The sequence below is a fragment of the Protopterus annectens genome, chromosome 11.part0 (genome assembly GCF_019279795.1).
Source record: "Protopterus annectens isolate FY-2018-M chromosome 11.part0, PAN1.0, whole genome shotgun sequence".
Lineage (NCBI taxonomy): Eukaryota > Metazoa > Chordata > Ceratodontiformes > Protopteridae > Protopterus > Protopterus annectens.
Window position 1 is genome coordinate 673,558,463 of NC_056745.1, and position 24,862 is coordinate 673,583,324.

Below are 24,862 nucleotides of genomic sequence, written 5' to 3' on the forward strand. Positions count from 1 at the left end.
TGGACATTCCAGTTGTTGGATATGCCTGGTTTGGTATATGCCAAAAGGTGCATTGTACTCAATGACAGTGGAACAATGACTTCCTTGGACTTAGTTGCCATACCTTTGTTTATAAGTTCTGCAACATAGAATGATTTCCTCACCACTGTAGACATGTGATGATCAAAGGCTAGATTACTATCTATGTGTGTCCCTAAGTCCCTGACTACTGGGTCAACTCTAAGGGGTGTGTTGTCAATATGATAGTTACCAGGGATGGATGACTTCCCAAAGGATACTATTATGCATTTGTCTGTGTCAACCCCTCCTGACTTCTGAGAAGTAAATGTCAAAAAGGAGTGGTCCAAGGACTGATCCCTGAGGGACTCCACTTGTGACTGGCCTCTTTGTAGAGGTGGACTCCACAATTCTAACTTCCTGGATCCTGTCTGTGAGCCAGTTGGCTATCCACTGGGTGATATATGGGTTTGTACCTAACCTCTTGAGTTTGTCAACAGTGCCTGAGTGGGGTATTGTGTCAAATGCCTTGGCCAGGTCAAGGACAGCTCGTAATTTGCAGTCATCTCAAATTTAGTCAGCCATTGACATTGGCCTTGACTTCTGAAAAATAAATTCCAAAAAGGAGCAGTCCAAGGACTGATCCCTGTGCCTGCCGAGGGTATTTCATAGCTTCATACGTTCATAGGTTCATACTAGGCTATCTGCCTTAGGGCATTTATAAGCCTAGCTAGAGTATGTTTGGCTTTCGCCACCCATTTTAAATTTATTTTGCTATGCCCTTTTTCGAGGTTAGTATACTGTGCCTCTGTCTAACAGTGACACAGAAGTGATACCCGGGGTAAACCTATGATCTCCCATCCACTCATCAAGACTCCTCTTGAAGAGAATCAATGAGGGACTCTGCCTAACCTGGACTGGGATTTTATTCCATAGTGAAGGGAGCCTCTGGGTTATGAATCTGTCCCTCCAGCATGTCCTATTTATTTCAGTGCTGAGGTTCAAGTCTCTCGGCGTGTAGCTCGATGGGATTTGGATTTTTGAGGTGCAGCATGTCCCTTAATTCGGGTTGGACATGGCCTTATCGTCAGGCACAGGTCACCTCTGAGCAGGCGGTATGCCACTGAGTAGAGCTGGAGTTTCTTTAACCGGGCAGCATATGGCATCTGTTTGAGCCCTTTGATCCTCTTGGTGAGGTACTTTTGGGGTCTTTCCAGTTGCTGCAGGTGTTTGGTAAGGTACATCCCAAAATGGGCATTGTACTCGATTATGGGCCTGATGAGGGATGAGTAAAGAGGCACGATGACCTCCCTAATCTAGATGTGAATCCCTTCATGATTAGATGGGCTATATAAAATGTTTTTCTAACCACTTTGGCCACGTGGTTGTCAAATGAGAGATTGCTATCAACTTGGGTCCCCAGGTCCCTAATTACTTCTTCTGTACTTAATGGATTACCACCTATGTGGTAATTTGTGAGCACTTTGTTTTTGCCAAAGGGATGACTACACACTTTTGGCATTTAGCTTGAGGCCATGGCTCTGGCACCAGTTGTCTGTTTCTATGAGGCCCTTTTGGAGGATGCTTGTGTCGGCTGGAGAGTCGATTATGGCCCAGTTTGCAGTCATCTGCGAACTTGGTCAGCCACAGTCCTTCCGTGTTGGCCTGTACCTCCGAGAAATATATACCAAACAAGAGAGGTCCCAGGACTGAGCCTTGTGGGACGCCACTTGTAACTGGTTTGGAGTCTGACATGGCTCCAGCAATTCTAACCATGTGGGTTCTGTCCTTGAGCCAGTTTGCAACCCATCTAGTGACATAGGGGTTTATATTTAAGCTGGTGAGCTTATCTATAATGCCCGAGTGGGGTATTGTATCGAAGGCTTTTTGCGAGGTCCAGATAGGCTGTGTGGACCACCTTCCCTTCGTCAATGGCCTTGGTGACTGTTTCAAAGAAGTCAACCAGATTTAAGAGGCAGGATCTGCCCTTAACAAAGCCGAACTGGGTAGGATCCAGTGTCTGTAGGTCCCCAATATCTTTATTTATGAGGTCCATGATGATCCTTTCCATAGCTTTGCAGACCAAGCTAGTCAGGCTTATGGGGCGATAGTTTCCAGGGTCCGTTGAGGCACCACCTTTGTGGAGAGGGACCACTGTTGCTGTACGCCACTCTTTGGGTACATATCCTGTAGTAAGGCTGAGATTGAACAGTAGTTTTATGTTTGGGTTTAGCTCTTCTTGGAGTTCATGTAGGACGCAGCCTGGGACACCGTCTGGTCCTATTGATGCTGTGTTTTTTGCTTTGGAGAGGGCGGCTCCCACCTGAGCATCTGAGATGTCAGGGGGGCAGCACTCTGCTGGGATAGATATTTGCCCTTTTGGTGGGGAGTGGGGGGAGTTTGCGCTGAACCTGTCAGCTAGGATGTTGGCAATGTCTGTGGGTTCGGTGTATTTTTCGTCATTTTGGACTAATTCTGAGCATATCTGGGAATTCCCACCCAGGTTCCTAACATAACTAAAGAAAGCCTTGTGATTATCCTTAGTGTCCTGTGCAATTTTTCTCTCGAAGCTGGCCTTTGACGATTTTATGAGTGCCCTTGGTTTTTTGCTAATACTGATCAGAGATGGCTTCCTTTTTTGGGATTTTGCTCTATCATGTAGTAGCTTCCTCCTTCTATTGTATAGTTTGTTTATGGCTGGGGTCCACCAGACAGGTCGTCTGCCTTTGGAGGATTGGGTCTTGGTTTTATTTGGGATTGCATGATCTATGCATTCCTGAAGGTGTTCATAGAATGCATTTATAAAGGATTCTGTGGTCTGGGCCGTATTTTCCACAGGCCCGGGGGCTTTGAAGGATTCCACCTCGGTTTTGAGGAGTGTGAAGTTTGCTTTAGAGAAGTTTTTCACTGTGGTTTTCTGGGCAGGGGGTGGGGTCGGGATGTGAATATCCAGTGAGATCAATTTATGGTCTGATCTTACCAGTGAGGCATACACTTCTGGTCTGGAGCATAGAGTCCCCATGTTGGTGATGATCAGGTCCAGTATGTTTTCCCCTCTTGTGGGAGTGGTAACAAGTTGTTCCATAGCATTTGAGTTTATGAATTCTAGGAACCTTTGGGCAAGGGTGTTGGAGCTAGAGTAATGCTCCCAATCTATGTTTGGGTAGTTGAAGTCGCCCAATATAATGGTGTTCGGAGAGACCTTCATATTTTCCAGTGTTCTCAGGAAGGCCGAGTGGGGTTCCTGGGTTTGGGAGGGTGGTCTGTAGCAGGCTATAAACTGGAAGGCAGTTTTACCCACTGTTAGTTGCACATGGATAGTCTCTGATGCTTCGTGCTTTGCCACCAACCTGGAGGTGTGGGTATCTTTGATGAATATCGATACTCCCCCTCCTTTTGTGGTTCAATCCAAGTTTTGGGGCCGAAAAGCATGGTATGAGGTATAACCTGGTAGTGCTGGGGTGCTCTCGGGAGTCCTGAACCATTTCTTGTGTGTACTTTGTCTAGGAGGTCTTTGTGGTTTAGGAAGGTTACATGTAAGTGTCTCAGTATATGTGGGTCTATATGTCTGCTTTGAATTGCGTGATGGGTGCAGCATGTGTACTACTAACAACCTTATTGACATCGGGAGTACTTTTATGTGAGAGCTTTGCCTCCAGTGACATTGTGTAAATACATCTCTCATATACCATATCAGTTTGTTTGAGAATTAACTGGTTGTCAGTAAACATGAGGCAATTTCTACATTGCCTCAGGATGCCCATATCCACCAAGCCAGTAACGGAGACAGTAGGAAAGTTCATATCCATGGCAACAGACCCTTTTTTATTGATTAGACTGTTGGAGTGAGAATATCAATCACTGTCAGGAGTATCTGGTTTCCAACTATGTGGATAGTGCTTGTCACTGCAAACTAGTTATCCTGTATAACTAGATACTGGAGAAATTTCAGTTGTGCTTTTACAGGAAAAATGTCGCTCAAGGAGTCTGTACAGAGCACTGCCAAACACTTGAGGGGAAACTAATACATAGATCCTGAAAACTTAAGAATGAAATATTTAGCAGATATTCTGAGGTTAAAACAAATCAAGCAGTACTTACTGAAAACAATCAATTAGCTTGTCAAGAATGATGAAAAGAAGGGAGTCGCATAAATGGCTACTGCCTGGCTACTACTAATAGTGGTCTCACCACAGTTTCACCTTGTTGGGATACAATATTCCTTTGCTTCTTCTCTCACAAGAAGCAAAATGTTAGCACCAATCCCAAGAAGAGAAGCAGGCCACAGCTTGTCTGGTGAACCACAGTTTGTCCCAGACGTTGCAAGTGTCTGTAGGCTTGTAGCCTTTTTCTGGTAGATGCCTTGAATAGCAACCAGACCAATCAGGTACATTAAGAACAGACTCTCACTCTCCAACCAGAAGCAGTCAGGAATCAATGCACTCTGCTCGTACTCTCACCAGGATCAGAATATGAGCACAGATTCCAAGCTGTCACCTATAAAGCTGTTATTAGGCTTTCTGGTGACCAGCAGTCTCCACGAAATAATGTCACTGTACTTCTTCTCTCACCAGGAGAAAACAGATGCAGTAATCCCAAGATGAGTACTGAGAGGCAGAATGTGGGCTCTACAATAATTGGTGGTCTTGCAATAGATGCTTAAAGGTAAGATTAATAAAATGGTTTATCCTAGGTACTGCAGTGTGCACTAAGCAGTTAGATATGAAATTGGGTAACTTACGTTTTAGCTGTACAAAAAGTTACGTTTTAGTGGAGAGCCACTATTTTTAAAAGAGCAAGATAGATTCAAAGGGGGTGGGAGCTTTTGTATTCTGGTACTATGGAATACAGTAGGATGGCCAATACATTTAAATAGTTGAGGGGGAGTGATTTCACAAAATGATAATGTTGTGCTTACTCACACCAGCCAGTAAAAGTAGAAAAGAAATGAGATATATGGTCAAATTAACATAAGGGGCAGACAACTAAAAGGACAGTGATATTTAAGAACACAGCAGTAACAAGGTGGGAGGGTAAGCAAAAATTCTGCCTGACTCACAAGAGACAGAGCTGTGGTCTCTCCAAGTTTTAATATGCAGTTAAAAGCAGAATATAAGTAAAACAGTGTAAATAAAACAAATCACAGTATACAAAACAGAAAAGGGCAATAAAGTAATACAAAATACAAGAAATAAAAAGCAAAATAACCTTTCCCTCAAAGCAAGCTGTGGCAGAGTCTGGGTGAGCCTTTCCAGTAAAGCCATACAAGAAATAAAAACAAACTAACCTTTCCCCTCAAAGCAAGCTGTGGCAGAGTCTAGTTGTGGTCTGGAGATATCTAGGGTACACCCGTAAACGTGATGGGCCCCAGTCTGGGGGTGGTGGATTGAATGTCCCTGTAGTCCTTATGAAGAAGTGAGATGGGATGGGTCACAAGCAACCTTCATGCCTGTCTGGATTGTAGCTCTTTCTGGTCAGCCTTCATCCCTAAAGGGGTCTTCCTCATTGTAGGGATTGAATGTTCTCGCAACCCGTTAGAAGAGGGCTTGAGAATGACAGGCAGGGAGGCAAAAAGTATACATGGAAAGTAAATAAATAAGAGACTTTGAGTATTTACATGAGGAGTAACAGTTGAATTTTAAGAAAATTAGGGGTATTATACCTAATAATAGCAAAATAAACAATATCAAACTAAAGCAAAAAGTGAGAAAGAATTATCTAAATATGTTATCCATTTTTTTGAAGGATGCTACTTTTGTTGCTCACATGTGATTCCATGAGTGCCCAATGAAGCAGTCCTAAAATGCTACCACCACATCCCACACTGGTCTGTCCAATCACAAAGTTTAAGTACTGCCAGAAAACTAGTTATGAACCTGTCCTTCAAGTTACTGCTGGTGACAGAGGAAAGTCTCACCCTAAACTTCCCCTCAGGAAATACCATCAACTATAAATCCCCCTACTTTACTGTCACTAGGGAACAGGTCCTTAATGCTCTCTGAGGTTAAGAACACTGCATCAATGGGGCAGACAGTATCCCAGGATGCCTTTTAAATAGCATGAAACATGGTATATACCAGGCCGTCTGGTATTACTATTTAATTGTAGCCTCCTAACAGGCTTCCATGCCTCATGAATGGAGAACAGCAACAGTCATCCCTCATCACAAAGGTGGGTCATCTACAAACCCTGGAAGCTACAGACCCGTAATTCTCACTAGTCTCATAATGTAAAGCCGTGGAAAAATTATCATGGAAATAATGAATAATGTCATAGAAAACCTCCAGACACTGGACCCATCCCAATGTGGTTTCATCAAGTCCAGGTCATGCCTACTTAACTTGATAGATTTCTTTGAGAAGGTCTACAAAGCAATGGGTGAGGGCAAAATGGTTCACACTGCCTACCTTAACCTGGCCAAGGCATTTGACACAGTACTGTACTTGGGTATTGTTGACAAACTCAAGAGGTTAGGTATAAACCCTTATGCCATCCAGTGGATAGCCAGCTGGCTCACAGACAGGGCCTAGGAAGTTAGAATTGGGGAGTCCACATCTACAAAGAGACCAGTCACAACCAGAGACCTACAGAGATCATTCCTGGAACTGCTTTTTGGCATGTACTTTTCTGAAGTCAAGGCCAGTGTGAAGGGCCTCTGGCTGACTAAATTTGCAGATGATTGCAAGTTAGGAGCAGTCTTAGAATTTACCACTGACACCCATGTTCTCCAGGAAGGGCTGATACACACAAATAACTGGTATCAGAGTTGTGGACTAAAGCTAAATGCCAAGAAATGCATAATAGTATCCTTCGAGAATGCATCCATCCCTGGTAGCTTATCATATTGACAGTACACTAGAGTTGACCCAGTATTCTAGCTTTTCACCATCACTTGTCTACAGTAGTGAGGAAATAATTCTATGTTGTGCAACTTATAAACAAAGGCATGGCATCTAGGTCCAAAGAGGGCACTGTGCCACTGTATTCAGCATTAATGAGACCTTTCATTCAGTACCCCCCCCCCCGTACCCATTGGTGTGTGCCTGGAATATCTCCAGAGGTTTCTCAACAAACGAATACAAGACCTAGGTAACACATCCTATGCAGACCACCTCAAGGTCCTGTTCCTGTATTCTGTCTCCTAAAGGCTGTTGAGGGGAGAACTGTGCCTGTTATACAAGGCATTGTCAGACCCCATCCTGATGGACCTCCTGCATATCCGCAAAACAAACAGTACCAGAATTACCCATTCTAAAGGCTTAAACCTTGCCTGTGATATAAAGAGGACCTGCTGAAGAAACCGGTATGTATCCCGGAGACTACCCCTTCTCTGGAACAGGCTCCCCGTCCATGTGAAGCAGAGTTCCTCCCTAACCCAATTCAAGTGTAACTTGGGCAATTGGATGGGGAACAGAAAATTCGTCCCTGGTTTGGCACCTGTGTATCTAATAGACACAGGCAGCCGGTAAATGGTTTATCTCCCAGCCCCCTGCTTACACTTATTAAGGGTACCAGAACTTGTCAGAGATTCGGAATGCATGGCTAGGCTTAAATAGGCCCTTGTCATTAGCCTAGTACACACCTATGAACCTATGACAGTAGTATCACTGGACACACCCGCATTTAGGTGCATTTGTTACACAAAATAATGCAGTTCTGACTCACTCTTGGGAAGCTGATTCAGTCTATGGAGGCTTCCATTAAGATGGCAGGTAATATAACCTGGGATGTCTCATTCAGAGATAAGGTGGATGATGAATTAAAAAAAAAAAAAATCTGCCACTCTTCATGCCTTAGTCCATCCATCACAGAGTCTAAGTAATGCCAGAAAACCAAAAGCATCAGCTCAGTGCCATACACTTGTCCGTTACTTCCTGGAGCCTCCTAGTAAGAATCTGTAAGCTGTCCTGCCTGTTCTGCTCTTAAAAGGTATGCACACCAAAGGGTGGCTAACCATTACTGGGAACAACCCTCCCACTCCTATCAACCATCCCCTAAACTAACAGCTATCCGTATTCTTATCCACTGTAACAATGTTCTACCATCTCCGAGCTAGCCTGTTGTCTGTCCCTGTAGAGAACATCACTGTACTATACTCCACATAAATGTATTTTCCCACCCTCTACTGTCAGGGAAGGTGATGACACATTATGAAGAACAGCCAAACATTCCTTCAGAGAGTTACTCCACCTTCACCATTGTCTAGCTATGGAGGGCAGTGGTACACAATCAAAACAGCCACATATATCTGCAGAGGGTGGCTACACATTTTCATGGAATTACACGGTTTAGTAACCACTGGAGGCAGAAATGAGGAAACACCCTTACATACTGACGGCATAATTGGAACTTCCTAATGACTAGCTGCAGGAAGAGGCATGTGAATGCTTACAACAGCCAGTCTAGCACTTGGTCTCCAGCCATAGCTTTCTGTTAACAGTTGCACTTTCAGGCAGTTAATTTCCACAACTCTCACCCACAATGAGTTTGTCCACAGCCACTCGTATTAGTCTAGAAACAAAACATAAATCATATTTTAACACGATTGAGTCTACTTTAAATGTTAAGAAATGTACTTGTCTTCCTTTGTTCCCTTAACAGATGTTAGCATAAAAATGTTTGTCTTCATTAAAGGAGAACCGTACCCACAGACTGATAAAACATGTTTATTTCATCATGACTTGATGCTTCCTACATTTTAATACCACTTTTGGACTCTGTACATTTTTTACATTTTTAAATGTAATTCCAGAATCTGCTCACCTGGGGTCCAGCATCTTGATTTTTTCAGTCTACATTTAGGTATCCACAATTCAGTGTTTGACTTTAAAATATTACATAATAGCTCCTAAGCTCCTATCAATGCATTGAGTTTACATGTATCTTCACATATACCCTGCCTTCTTTCTTTATTTATTTATTTATTTACATTTGTTGACCGGGCTAGTCTAACTGGATACATGTCCATTTTCAGTAGAGGCCCGGGGAGAAAGGCTCCAAGAAAAGGAAAAAAAAACATTATTATACAATATTAATATAAAAAGTTATCATCAAGTACAGATAATAACAGTATTGCAATATTTGTGAAAGAGAAAAAGAAAAAACAATGCTATTGTGTTCTGAGGTATTTAGAAGGGAATGAACTAGGAACAAATACAGAATAAACAAAAACAAGTGTTTTTTTAGGTAGGAAACATAGTACAGCAAAAAGGACATTGAAATATTTGAGTGATATAATACACTGAAGAAGTGAATTAAAAGGGAGAGCAGGAATGAGTAAGGAGGAAAATCAGTCAGGGTTTGTGCAGGGACAAAGCCAGTGATTTTTAAAATGTGCTTTGAGATGTTTTTTAAAAAGATGCGTGGAAGAGAGAGTAGAAAGTTCACTTGGAAGCTGGTTCCAGGCCTTGCCAACTGTGTTAGTGAAAAGCGAGTCTCCAGCTTTGTTTTTAGATTTAATAGTGGAAACTAGAAGCTTATCGGCTGAGCGAAGAGTTGTAAGGTTTTTGTAAGGGGTAGTCAGATTTGTGAGGATTGGGGTATTATTAGGGTGGAAAAGTATCTTTTGGGTTATAGTAAGATGATGACAGAGTAGTTGGTGCTGCAGTTCTAACCAGCCTAATTGTTTGAGGTTGAGACAGTGGTGTGTTCTAAAAGGGTTGCCGGTAGCGAATCTGGCTATGTTATTATAGCTAGTGGCAAGTTTGTTAAGGTTGTTTTTAGAAAGGTTAGTATAAATGGCAGAAGCAGAAAACAGGATAGAGATCAGATGAGTTTGGGCTATAGTGGTTCTGGCTGTAGGTGTAAGGAAGGGTTTGATTCTATACAGGGAACCTAGTTTTTTTGTTGACAGATTTTATGGTAGTGTTGATGTGTTCGTCATAGCTAAGGTTGTCTCTGTGTCTGTTGCTTCTTTTTCTTTCTAAAGTAGATAGTTTTCATTCTTTTATTATGCCTGACTTTCTTTAAGTCAGTCAGGTTTAATTACCATTTTTCAATGACTACAAACAGGGAAAATCACGCAGAATAGTATTCTCTGTGTCTGTTGCTTCTTTTTCTTTCTAAAGTAGATAGTTTTCATTCTTTTGTTATGCCTGAGTTGCAGTGCTTAAACTGATCTCCCCTCCCCCTAAACACCTCCCCTGCGTATCTGTCAAAAGCTGTTTGCTGCTGTGATTGATAGCTCACATTAAGGGACAAAAGTGCATGTACTGTCACCTTGTACTATCAACCTGCATACAGTGGGACACTTATTTTTGCTGCACCATGGCCTCTTTCTCTCCTCAAATTTTAATGTTTACTACCAACAAATTGGTAACACATTGTTTGGCAAACTTTTCAACTTCATTTTTCAGAGATTCCTGGAAAGCAAAATTTTTAAATAATTGTGTCACAAAGGCTGTAAAAAATAAAACATTTTGTTTTTATATAGCATGATGATGCGCTTAAAATAAGACTTTTTGCGTCAATGTGCATTTTCTAAACAGTAGTAATGCGAGTATAAACTATCACATTTTTGACTTAACAGTTATCACCATTGATTATCCGACAAGTTATGAAGGACAGATCAAAAGGAAAAATAAAAAAATGAGTATTCTGTAAAATCAGGGACATTTGAGATGTATGGTCTTGGGCTATTTACCTTTTATTGTACTGTTCTCTGCATTTGCTCCCTGTAATTTGTCTCGTGACGATTTATCCAAGTTGTCTGCAATAATTTTCTTAGACCAATAAATCATTGTTAATGGATCTTCTCCAATTTATTTTTCAGACATAGTAACACTGTATGCAGCCCCCCTTCACTGTTTTGTTTCTGATTCCAGTCACTTCAGTTTTTCATTCCTCTTTATAAATCCATCCCACATATTACTGTGTATTGTGTTTATGTAAATATGTTTATTGTCTTCCCTTTTAAATTAAAAGTTACCACCACTGGTGTATCTTAAAGCTCCCATATCACTTATTACAATGAAAGTAAAATTCTTTAATATAAAGACATCCAGGTTTATATTCCTGCATCAGACAACAGGTATTGGGCCTTCTTGTAGAGTATCTTTTTCTTTGGGGGAATTCTATGACTGTATCTAGTTTGCAATTGCCATGAAATTGGTCATCCAGAGACCACTGACAGACTTTACTTCAGAGAAGTTGTTCTTCTTTCAGCTTTTCCCGGTTAGGGGTCGCCACAGCAGAACTCCGGTCCGCTAATGATTGGCAGTAGATTTTTACGGTGCCGAGGTGCCAGCTCGACGCCCAACCTTCAACGAAGGCACGCCCATTCATGCATGTCTTTCGAACGCCACTGAACCACGGGGAGGACATGCAGACTCCACACAGAAGGCGCTCCAGCCGAGAATCGAACAGGAGAACCTTTTGCTGTGAGGCAACAATGCTGCCGCTGCACCACCGCAGCTTACAGACTTTACTTTAGAGAAGAAGTTCCCAAAAAGGAGCTGCCCCAGCACCAAGCACTTGCTGACTCTGACAGTGACTGACCTTTTTGCAGACTTCTTGGGACTTCTCTATAAGCCAACTGATTGTCTAGTGGGTGACATAGGAGTTTACACCTAATCTGGTAAGCTTGTCTACAATACTCAAGTGATATATGATGTAGAATGCTTTGGCAGGTCAAGGTAGGCCATATGCACCATTTTGCCCTCATCCATTGCTTGGATGACTTGAAGTCCACCAGGTTGAGTAGGCATGACTTGCCATTGAGTAAATCAATCTGGATTAGGTCCAGTGTGTGAAGGTTTTCAATGTCAAATATTATTTATCACATCCTTGATAATTCTTTCTATGACTTTACATATGAGACTTGTGAAGGCCGTGGTGGTGCAGCGGTTAGCATTGTCGCCTCATAGCAAGAGGTTTTTCCATTCGATTCTCGGCTGGAGCGCCTTCTGTGTGGAGTCTGTATGTCCTCCCAGTGGTTGAGTGACTTTTAAAGACATGCAGGTATGTGCGTGCATGAATGGGTGTGCCTTCTTTGAAGGTTGGGCGTCGGGCTGGCACCTCGGCACCATAAAAATCCACTGCCAATCATTAGCAGACCGGAGTAATGCGGTGGCGACCCCAACTGTGAAAAGCCGAAAGACATTACTTTTACTTTACATATGAGACTAGTCAGACATATACTTTACATATGAGACTAGTCAGACTTATAAGTCAGTAGTTACCCTGATCGGTAGATGGCCTGCCCTTGTGCAGAGGGATAACAGCTGCAGTCCTTCATTCATTTGGCATAAAGTCTATTTGGAGGCTGTGGTTAAATAATCATTTTAGTGGGCCCTTCAGGTCATGTTTCCTGCTGTCTAGGAGGAATCTTGGGATACTATTAGGACCCATCAGTGCAGTGTTTTTGGCCTTTTAGAGATCATTGAGAACCTATTCATTAGTGATAGTTATAGTTGGGGTTATTTCTTAAGAGGTGTCAAGGGGAGAAAGCAGGATAAAGTTGGAGAGGACTTTATTGGCCAGTCGATTTGCTATATCTTCTGGCACAGTATAAATAGCTTAAATTACAATTAGTTTAGTAAATTGTTGTATATTGCCTTTGAGGTTGCTGACGTAGCTTAAGAATCCCTTATGATTGTCCTTAGGCTAGGAGGCTACTTTAACTTCATTAAATTTTGCCAGAGTGTCACTTAATAGCAGGTTATTTGCCTTGGAGTAGTTCCTGAAAGTTATAGATCTGGCTAGTGTCCCAGGTTTTATTTCCAAGGAGGCAGCTTTGTGGTCTGACCTGATATGTGAGAATGTTACACTTTGTGTTTGGGGGGGGAGTGGGGTTGCAACCTTCACCCATGCTCATGAGGGCTAGGTTGAGTATCTTTGCACCCCAAGTGGGCATATGGACTAGCTGGAATGTTTGGGGCTGTGTAAGATTCCCATTTTATAGTGGTGTAGTTAAAGTTCCCCATAACTATGCATAAATATGATATTGAGTTGACTGCAGAGCTACTCCTAGTACATTTAATTACCTGATTGCTTAAAAATGTACAAGCCAGCTCACCAGTCCTGGGTAGAGCAAAGCAGCTTAGCTCACTGCTTTGGCTGCTTGGTTGGGAGGTTGCATATACAAATAAAAGTATTTGTTACCTTACCACAGAAACCAGTATCACAACTGCGGAAATGGCCAAGTCCCTTACAACCAAGTCCTACTGCACCCTCCCCTCCACAAAAGATGGTAGGTCCAGAGCACTGAACTGCACTATTACAGCCATACCACACCCCCCCGAAAAAAAAGTATAACCATGACCTGATACTGCAATATATTACCTCTTTGCCCTGTCACGCTGATTGCCTTTTGCTTACAGTACAAGGGCAGAGTAGCTGTTAGACTTCACTTATAAGGCTGTCTGCGACAAGCCTCAGTGTCATATTATGGCAGTCAGTCCCACAGATGTCCATTCATACAGGTGCTGGCATTCAGCACAAAGGATCCCATGCCACATCACAGCAGGTAGATCATTGTCCTAGTGGGACTAACTTGGTCAACAAAAAGTAAATAAATAACACATTATCCCTCTGTCCTTTCAACCGCCCTGCTGCTTTCAAAGAATTACTGAAGATTTACCCATTTTACAAACGAATGTAAATATTGTACCATTACACTCTGTTTACTAGAATATACATACAGTGTCTAATCTGAACTACTCGTGTTATTGCTTACATGTCTGTCTTTTTCACTTATGAAATGTTTTGAATTTCACCCAGGCTCATCCTGAGCTTGGTCGGTGGTGATCAGTGCACTACCCCAGTGAACAAACCTTACACACACACACACACACACACACACACACACACACACACACGCATTTTAGATAAGGCCTATAGAAATCAAGCTCTACCCATGATTGCAAACAGATAATAGATTACATACCAAATACTAAACAAGGTACCATCCAAGCAGCACAGAGTTACATTGGTATTACATTATTACAGTGAACTATAATCTGCAAAATAAAATGTAGAAAATATTAAGAGGACCTAAATTAGACCAATAACAAAAACCTGTAACAGACATAGTTTATGTAAACGCTGCAGCAGTGGTTCAGTCCATCACCCAACCAACAAGTAAATGGTTATGGGAAGTGAGTAACACACACAGTGCTACACTCCAGAGACACACAATGGGTTATGAAGGTACTTATGGAGGTGCAAACAAACAGCAGAAAGCATGTGCAATACATTTATAAAAAAAGCCTAGCCAGTTAGCATCATTGATGAGGAATGCAGTTGAGCCATCATTGTCATGGGATTAATATAGCATCATTTTAGTGTATTTCTCTGCTTTGTGAAAAGAGCTTGTAGACTTAGTAGTTTTTGGCTCTCCATGAACCAGGAAAAGTTGAAGACACAAACAAAGTTCCAGCACTACTATAAGGTACGACACAGGCAGCTAAACCAGGATCATTTTATGTTTTATGAAGCGCTTTTTGTCTTGCTTATAGCAATACTTCTTCAGATACTAAACAATACATACTTCCCATTTTTATTTTAAAACCAACAAATCATAATAATCTTTCAATCAATCTATTACACTCTAATTTAACCATTTCATTTCATGAACCCATCCATCCTTATTTAAAAATAATAACATTGTATGAATAACCATATTATTCTAAAATTCATTCATTCCCTACTAGTAATAAAACTCTCACCTCAACAAGCTTTTAAGTTTTAACACGCATACAATTGACGCAACTTCATTTAAGCCTGGTTAACAGCAAGCACTTGTCTGTAGTTGCCATAACTCTAACCTTTCCAAAATGAATGATTCTGGGCCCCCTCTATTACTACTCTTAATATAATCAAGTCCTCTAAATTTGAAGTTATGATCTGGGTTATCCATAATGTGCCTTGCTAGTGCGTTTTATTTTTACCTTTAATGATACAATAAATATGTTTGTATACACATTCCTTCAGTTTCTGATGTGTGATCTTTACTCAGGAATAGTTTCACTAGAATTGTTTTCATTGCTTTAAATGGAAGGTGTTGTGTCTATGTCACTGATGATCATTTGAGTCTATTTTAATTAAGTCTCAAGAAAAAGAAATGTAAGGTCATGAGAATAAATGTAGTGAAGCGCTGTCTCCATGGCATAGAGGGATAAAGCCCTCAGTGTGAATCAGATGTTTGATTGACTGAAGGCATTGCAGGAGCCATCTGGGGAAGGTAGGCATGAGTGAACTAAGTTGGTTCACCCTTTCTGAAATGATAGGTTGACAGCCCCGTCCACTCCCATACTGATGCCCAAAGGAGGTCAGCCATCAAGATAAGGCAGCACAAGGCCAAGCTGCATACTGTGCCCCTTCAAGTTACGCTGGCACTGTAGTCAGATTTTGGCATTCATGTGTAAGCATATGCATGCCACTATGCCTTCAGGAGTGGATCTGCCAGCCCAATCAATGCTGGAGTTATGAACTAAAAGCAAAAAGACTAATGTTTCCTGCTAATCGACAGTAATGATTCTATGACTCTCACCCCACTACCTTTGGACATTGAGAATATAATGGGTAATGGGGTATACAATATTAAATGCATTGAAATTAAAATCATTTGAATTCTAAGGGAAATATACACCATCAATTGCATCATTCAATGGAATGTGATATAATTGGGTTATTTTCTTGCATCCCAAAACCATTATAGCCCTGTTTATGCTATGAATACTTGCCACATTTTTCCAGGACTAGGACTAGATCAATTTCCTATCGCACATTATATTCCACATCAGGCAGTACCACTACTTGTATTTGCAGCCTATATTCATATAGAGGCTGATAATTAAACCTCATTTTATTATGTCTGGTTTCTGTTAACTGTCATATTAACCCACTGAATTAGTATGTCCATTGTGGGACTGTACTTCTCCCTCCTGCAGATTCATAAACTAATTAATGTGGAAACAAGAGTTTTGGTTGCACAGAAGGCAGTACTAAAATGTGGGAGTAGGAGAGGGAAGAGCAAACACAGAGGGCTGTGAAAGTGGTACAAAGCCAAAAATGAATCTAAAACATAGAAGGAAGCAAGAGAACAGCATCCTACAGGGTTGCATAAAGCATATGGATGGAGTATGAAAAAATAGATGCAAGAGATGAGTAGATACGGCACTGCAATAAACAGATTCAGAGGAATACAGCAGAAGAAAGGGCATCTAGGAGAGGACATCAACACAGAAGACATAGAAAAGATAAAAAGGATGAGGGGCACTTAAAATATAAGCTAGGCCCCTTACTTATGTCATGTAAAAGGACAAGAAGGGAAGAAGGAAGGGGAGAGACATGGGAAGAGATGCTGACTGTGACAAGTACAATGAAGTGGGGCAACAACATATGCAACAAGGACAAACTTAAAGTATGCTAAGAAAAGGAGTTGCTAAATAAATGAGAGTAATGGCATGAGGAGGAGTGCTGTGATTTGTAAAACAGGGTGGATGCGGTAAATGATTTATGCATGCATTTGTTGACTGGGGTAATGCACTTATATGGACCATTGTACAGCTCCACCTAAGGTAGGTTTACAAGCCAACAGTGTTCAAAACGTAAAATGTTATGTGGTAATGCAAATTGTATCCTGCAATCGGTGTACAATCTGCATTCCACATGGTTACAAAAATCAAGCAACAGAGTGGCTATACAAAGATGATGACTGTTTTCTAAACTAAATAATGGAGTGTGGTTTGTAAAAGATAAGGAATGACAGAGGTGTCTCAGCACCAGAAGGCATTAGAATTTTAAGTGGCAAATAAATAAAAGGAAGATGAGATTGTAAACACCAGCTCTGGATTCAAACATATGTAATAGAACAGGTAAGGAATGACCTAGGTGTCTCAGCAGTAGAAGGCATTACAATTTTAAGTGCCAAATAAAGCATAAAATGTAGATGAGATTGTAAACACCAGCTCTGGATTCAAACTTATGTAACAGAACAGGAAAGCAAAGGACACATTAAGAAAACAGGGGAAGGAAGGTGAGTGAGTGGTCATCACAGAAAGAGAGGCAGTAGCATTTTAAAGCAAAAGAGGATGGGGGGGCATATCTAGGGGTGTTATCACAAATGCTGAGGGATAATATAGGAATGGAGGGATGGTGAGCCAGGCATATATGGAAGCCTGAGGATACCTCATCCAGCACGGCAGAAACCTCTGGGAGGGGAAATGATTCTACAGCAGTAGGGGGGGGGGGCATGCACAGAGAAGTACAGGTAAAGGTTAGTGTGATAACATGGAACTTAGGAGGGGTGTCACACCCTATCAAGAGGAAGAAAGTCCAGGATAGGAAAGGATATTGTACTTCTGCAGCAAACTAAACTGAAGGTGAAAGAAAAGAAGAAGATACTGTCCATGGAGTGCACCAGAGGGGGGGGGGGTAGACAATTAGGCAAGAGAAGAGAGAGAAAGAACTAGCAATGCTGTTCAGGAAGGGACTACAGGTAATAGCTGAACAAAAAGAAAATCAGTCATAGATGATGGATTATATGGCATGGAGAAGAGTGAATAGGAAAAGACTGAGATTAAGGAACATGCACTCTGAATAAAGATGAGGGAAAGTTCTATTCAAAATTATTTTAGAAGTGGACACAGGTGAGGAGAAAGGGGCAAGAGATTACAGAAGGGGACTTCAATGTAACTATAGACCTAGGCCAGGACAGATTTGTAAAATGAGACGATAACAAGAAAATGAAACAAGACCTGTAGGAAAACATGGCCAAGGGGGAATGGAAGATGTATATGAGGAAACTGCACCAGGGAAAAGACAGAAAACACATTCACTAGAAAATGTCTAGCACAATCCAGCAGGTTAGATAGAATCTTTGGGAAGGAGTGCCTAATATGGAAAGTGAAAGAGCCAGAGATACAGGAGGGAAACATCTTACACCATGTGCCAGTGTTAATATAGGTGGAGATAGACACAAAATAAGTGGAGAAACCAAGACAGGAATAAACAATTGCAGAGATTGCTAGACGAAGCAGTAAAAGACAACAAAGCAGTCAGAGATGCAGTAGGGTGAAAATAGTGGGACAGCATTAAAGCCTCTGTGAGGGGAAAGTTAATTAGCAAAGAAGGATGTAACAGGAGCCCAAAGGACAGAGATCACAAGGAAATAGAAAGGCAAAATACAGAAACCTAGAAAAGGATATAGGAAGAAAGGGAGGACAGAGATGAATTGCACTTTCAGGATGACAAAATGACAACAGAATTGGAGAGCTGGGTAATGACCACAGTTGAGATGGAGCAGTAGTACTAGATGGATTACTGGTGGATACTGACAGAAGAGCAAGGAAAATACCTGCCAAAAAATACAAAATGTTGAGAGGAAGAACAACTATAGCAAGACTGAAAGAAAGAGAATGGTCAGGGAAATCTTCCAAGAGTATTTCCAACAAATATCCAAGGAACAGGAGGAGGAACAGCCATCATATTAGGGGTCTGAGGACAGGGGAGACTGGTACCAACTGCAAGACATCCAGAGAGTGCAACAGAGACAGACTCTCTCTCTCTCTCTCTCTCTCTCTCTGTCTCTCACACACACACACACACACACTCACACACACACACACACACACACACACACACACACACACACACACACACACACACACACACACACACACACACACACAGTGAATAAGGACATCACAGTAGAAGAGATGAATAAGGCAACAAAGACAATGAAAGATAAGAAGGCCAGGGAATAGATAGATATTCATTAGAATTCTACAGAGCATTAACAGTGGAATGTGAGAGGAATAGCAGGACAGGTAACATATCAGACTCTCTGAAATAGGCTAGAGTAGTGATAATATCAAAAGAAGGTAGGGAGAGAGAGAGGAGGTAAGCAACTAAAGATAAATCTCACTCCTAAACATGGACTTCAAAAGACTAGCGTAGGTAATACCTAAGAAATTAGATCTGTTTATTAGGGGGAGGAAAGCTGAGATGAAACAAAGGAAAAGATGATCATTTTTGATGTCCAGAAAGCATGCAAAAATTAGGGATACCTCTTGAGAGTACTAGACACAAGAAACATGAGGGGACACCTCTGGTACAGCTCTTTTGAGTGTGCACCTCTAACCCCCAGTGGGCATGGCTTAAGCCTTTAAAAATGAAGTTATCACCTTACAGTTCTAGAAAATACTCATTGAAAGAGGTCAAATATCAGTAGAGTTGTGTTTGCCATCACATATGCTTCAAGACAAAATATCCTGGTACCTTGTAAGTAACACGGTTTTGGAATTATTAATGCAAATATGAACAATAATATTTGACGCCTAGAGGAGCAGTAGGAGTTAACTGCAGAAGACGCCTGGAGGGGCACTCAGCTGTAATGAACAATGTTCACAAATTTTGAAATTCAAGTATAAACAAACAAAGGTAGATTCAAATGTGGGAGTAGAGAGTGGAACCAGACTAGCTGACACTAGACATAGAGGAACTAACTGTGGAGTCGAGGAAGTGCTGATGTAGCTAAAAGGACCAGTGCTAGAAGCACAGTTTCTGTTGTTCGCAGATGACTGTATGCTGCTTTTTGGATGACATAGCTGCAGCAACAGAGGTGACAGGCACTAAAGGTTTTCCCAGGTTTGAAAAGACAGGGCTACAGTGCAACAAGAAGGTGATAGTGATAATCAAGACAGGATCAGAGAAAGGCTAGAGAGCAGAGGAACCAACTGAGTTTTCAAAGTACCTAGGAATCCTAGCAGGGAGCACAATGACAGACGAACCTAGAGGAAACAAGGATCAAATTTAATAGAATCATGAAAATGGAAGTGGAAAGACATACACATAGCTGGGAATGGTGAATGTAGTAAGAATAATGGTGCAACCCATAATAATAATGCACACAGACTAATGCCCCTAATGAATAAAAGATTAACAAAAATGCAGAATAATACAGAAAATTGTATAGAGAAATACAAGGGAAGAAGAGTAGTGAGCAACAAACAAAAACTAAGCAGGAGAAAAAAGGAGAGGTGAGGGGTCTTGCACATATTGTATGCTGTGGCATACAATATAGCAGATGGGCTGAAGAAGAAGGAAAGTATGAAAACCACAGAGCTGATCCCCAGAGAGGTAAGTGAGATGAACATAAGGGCAAAACAGAGGAGACCCAAAAAAAGTGGAGAAACAAAAGTGGAAGAGGTGGAAGAAGAGTGAGAGATTGGAGGAAGGAGGCTGAGCAATCTTTATAGGTAAGAGTCAGCCAGAGAGGTGTCAAGCAGTGACGGTGAGGAAAGAAAGGGAATTAACAAAGGTAGGGGAACAGGGACACTGGAGGGGATTCCCATGAAATATAGAATTCCAGTGAATGTTAGACATGTAAAAAGATGTGGGAGAAATGAATAGAAATAGAAAAAGAGATAGCAAAGATGAAGGATAGGAAGGAAAGGAAAAAGAAGGGCACCATGGGAAATATGGGAAAGAGAGAAGAAAAGAGCTGGGCAAGAAAAATATACAATGTTGTAAGAGAGCCAGGGGAACTCTGAAAGAAAAAAAGATGGGATGGGGAAGGAAGAGGGATGACAGACAAGCCAAGAGCAATAGAAGCATATAGTTAGGATAGCCGGGGAGATGCATCAAGTACATGGAGTGGTGGACACTTATGGTTTTTCACAAATGGTGTCTCACACCAAAAAGGCTGGCTGGCAAAGGAAAGAAGGATGGGAAAGGTCCAAATGCTAAAGGTGCAAAGAGAAGGAAGTAGGGATTTCATATGTTCTGGTAATGCAGCTGGGTGTAGAATACCTGGAAGAAAGTCCTTGAGTCATTGGAGAAATCTTCAAAAAAAAGTAATGTGAATTCTGCAGGTGGGGATTAGGAGCCAAAGAAGAGAGATGGGGGAACAGGGAGAAGAAATTATAAGGATGCATGACAGTGAGATAAAAAGTGTAGTGGCACAAAACTGGGAAAATAAGCATGGACCACATAGACAAATGATTCCAGGATGTGGCAAGAAGATGCATATAGCAAAGCAAGATGAGGGGAAGAGGATACAAATTAAAAGAACAATGGATGGAACTAGTGGACTACTCCCAAAGAAGTGAGAGAGGGAAGAGGAGATCAAACACTAAAACTTTGACCATGAGATTGCTTAGTATAGAAATAAGGTGGTAAAGTAAAACAGTTATTTAAAAAGATGCTTTAATGTGCACAGTTGTGGAAAAATCCCACATACCAAGTTTAATCTAGGTTGTAGGTGGAGGTTATCACTTGTAATGCTATTTCAGAGGGTTACTGTTATAATCAAATAATTTTCTGTCTTCTGTTTATCTATTAAAACATGAAGGTTAATGTTACACATTTTCTCAATCACTTCTGAATGAGCTAAATAGGATCTATATTAATAGGACAGGTTCTTACCTACTAAAAGCATTTTCAAGTCTGAGGCATGAAGTGGATGCAAAAGCAGTATTGAAGGTCTGGGTATATATTTATTTATTTTATATTTATACTTGTGTACTGTTGGTCATGTTAGTCTGTCTATCCAGGTCTTCTTTTCAGTAGCTGACTCATTACATAAGAATTGCTTCTTGAGTAAGAAGCTGCTACTTCTTTAAGACTTACTTGTAGGCTACTTACTGCCTTTGGATGGAAGTGAAGGACAGAGTCCATTTTTGATTGCCCTGTGGCCCACCTATCCCTATGCAGATTTTTGTTATGTAACAAACCATAGTGACATAACTTCTTATCACCCAAATGTAAATGTTTTTGTTCAATTGTATGTTTATTAACAATATAGTTCATTTGTAATTAAAGTTGGTATTATTATTTTTCCATCCTAACAAGTCTGCTTCTGTACTGGCCAATATTTCCTCCTTCTGTTTTTCCACCTGTACAAACCCTTAGGCATATTCTTCAAATGCAATAGTTATATCGACTTTATTACCTCTTATTTACCTTTACAAGAGTTATATAATCTCATATGTTCAACAATTTAAGACTCCTTTTTTTCAGACTCGCATCAATAAAATTCAACTAGTCTGGTGTGCCAGACATTTTTATTGTGTGTGTTCTATTCTCATTCTTCTGGTCTGAGACATTGATTTGTAACCAGACCAAGAGGAGTACCTTCCCCCAGGATAAAATTAATTTACATAACTTCCTGTAATGCATATAGTGTTAGAAACAGATGTTCCCATGTAGAATACTGGATCCTCAAACCCAAAACATAATTCAAACACTATAACCATTTTCTGTATCTCCTATGTTTCATGATAATAAACTGCTGACATCTGCAGGTACAAAGGAATAGTCTTTCTCAGTCAAAGACTTGGTACTAGAATCGGGAGTGAGGTTTTACCACACCCCACCAACTTTGTAACATAGTTACAGCATGGCAATGACCATGAGACAAACTGGTGAATCTGTGCTTGTTTAATCAGGGAAATCTGAAAGTCCTGACTATACAGTACCAAAGTCATATTTATATGGTTTTAACTTTAGTGAAGATGTCAAACAAGAACTAGTAAGTAAGACCATTCAACAATCCTTTCAGAAGGAAAAGTGGTTCAGGCTTAAGAATGAATGATGCTATCACAGGCAAAATATAAAAAAGAAAGCAGTAATAAGTTCCTTATATCTTAAAAGCTGAAGTTATATTAATATACGAGTAGTGTACTTTTGTTTTGAATTCTTTAGGGAATACCAATGAAGGTAATAGAATTAGACAAAAACATAAAATATTATGTTTGTATCAGATAATATATGCATGTGTATATGTACATGGACATAAACCACAAATAATGTGTGTTTAAATATGATAATTAATATGTGTGTACTGTGTGTCTGTGTATACATTTGTAAAGGTCATAATAATGGTTTCAGTGCATATACTTTTCTTTTTGGTCAATGGCAAATTTGTAACTGTAACCTTTAAATTCACTTTTATTATAGGTGAGATGGGTCCTACTGAAACATCCAACATGGAAGAAATTTCTCTGGATGACGAAGATGTAAACAGCATGGAGTTTAAAGTGCTTGTTGCTTTGGTACAGTGCAGACAGTCTGGCAGACTTACTTGCACAGCAGAGAAGGGACATCGAAAGGACTCATCTAATGAAGATAGGAGTGAGTTTAGAACTGACAGTGCAAAAGAACAGACTGGTTTATCAACTTCAGGGCCTGGTAATTCTTCTGCATGTATGGAGGAGGAACATACGAAATCAGGTTCTGTAGGCAAGGCAGCCTCAAAGAAAAACAAAAAGAAGCAGAAAAAGAAAAGTTGGAAATTGAAGTTATTTCCTAAATGTATACAAGGATTGACAGATGACCAGGAAGACATTCCCAAAAAATCCAGAAATGTTTCTAATAAAGGTCCACAGCCTATAGACAAATCTACAGGTAGGCTTTACTCTAAATTGCTCTTAATTTTTTTTCAGGCCTATTTTCTAGCTGTCTCAAAAAATAAAAAAAACAAAGTAGTACACCAGTCCAACCAGGAATAAAATTGTAAAATAATCCAACCACAGCAGAAGGATACCAATATTTGATTAAGATACAAGGAAAAACACACAGCGATGAGCGCTTTTGTCTCGTACTAGAGATTTCATCAGATCTCATCATTGTGTGGTTTTACTTGTAAAAGTATCGGTATCCCTCTGCTGTGGTTGGATCATTTTACAATTTTATTCCTATTTTATAGCTGTGTGTCTAACTAAAAGTAAAACCTGTCAAAAGTAGCTGTATTACCAGTAGTTAAACGTTGGTTGCTCTAGCCTTTCAGATACATGATGATGATACCTTTCAACCTGGAAACATCAAAAATCTGTACAAGGCCCATGAAAAATAGGTACAAATCTGTATGCTGATTAACATAAAATTTGCATATATAATTGTGTAATCAATCCCACTCCAGTGGAATTATGGAATACCAACTTTCAAACACAAACTGAAGAACAGACAACCAAAATATGACACTAGAGTCCCCCTCCAGCCATTCCAATGTCCTATTACCTGGCTATTTCACCCCATTTACCATAAACACTAATATGCTTACTGCTTTACTTCTACAGTGATTATTTGGATTTTATTTTTACATTTTATAGCACAATGCACAAACATTAATAGGCATCTGCTAAACAAAGCAATACTGTCTCACAATGAAAATAAATATAGAATTAAAACTTCTCTGCCTTTGAAACTCACATTCATTGAAACCCACACCACATCCAAAGAAAATGCATCTTGCAAGTGTTGGATAAAGATTACCTTTGGGCTGTTTTCAAATCATAGGCCCCTTGCACACAAAACAAGAAACATACATGTGTTCTTTGATGCACCTTCCTGACTTTATTCAATTATATTCCTTGTATAATACAGCACATTTGTTAGACTTAGAGCCCATTTTAAATTGCCTCTTATTATTTAGTGAATTCAATCCTTCACTGACTTGCCACAAAAATCCAGAAAACCACATATTTTGTGAAGAACAGAACAAAAATATGAGGCATAAATCTGGGAAATTTTCACAAGTAGTGGTGGGTAGGGACTTTAGGTTCTTGTCACCTGTACCCAAATTATAGGGTTTGAGCCTGAGTACCTCCTCTAGCCACCGGGTGTATTCACCTAGGGCATTTCACACACACACACACACACACACACACACACACACACACACACACACATACACACACACACACAGACACACACAACAAAAGTTTCCATCCATAAATACCTCTGCATACAAAACGGCAGCTTAAATCTCCCATGTTCATAAATACCAGGCAAACGGCAGCTCGCCCATACCTCGCATCGTGGCTTGTTCTGTTAACAGCTAAGAGTAAGTTGGAAATGCATGCACATTGAGCCCAAATCCAACAGGCTGCAGGTCATTTCATGGAGCTGAAAAATGCTGGGA

The 24,862-nt window shown here is 40.6% G+C and overlaps 1 protein-coding gene across 3 annotated transcripts in view; it reads left to right on the plus strand.

The window, feature by feature from the left end:
• The window catches only part of BCL2L14 (BCL2 like 14), a 554,792-nt gene that overhangs the window by 314,387 nt on the left and 215,543 nt on the right, over nt 1-24,862 (plus strand). For all 3 annotated transcript variants that reach the window (XM_044088128.1, XM_044088125.1, XM_044088126.1), the window contains exon 2: nt 22,900-23,346. In XM_044088128.1, the coding sequence (XP_043944063.1) occupies nt 22,905-23,346 (442 nt within the window). In that variant the 5' untranslated portion in view covers nt 22,900-22,904. The remainder of the gene's footprint in view (nt 1-22,899; nt 23,347-24,862) is intronic.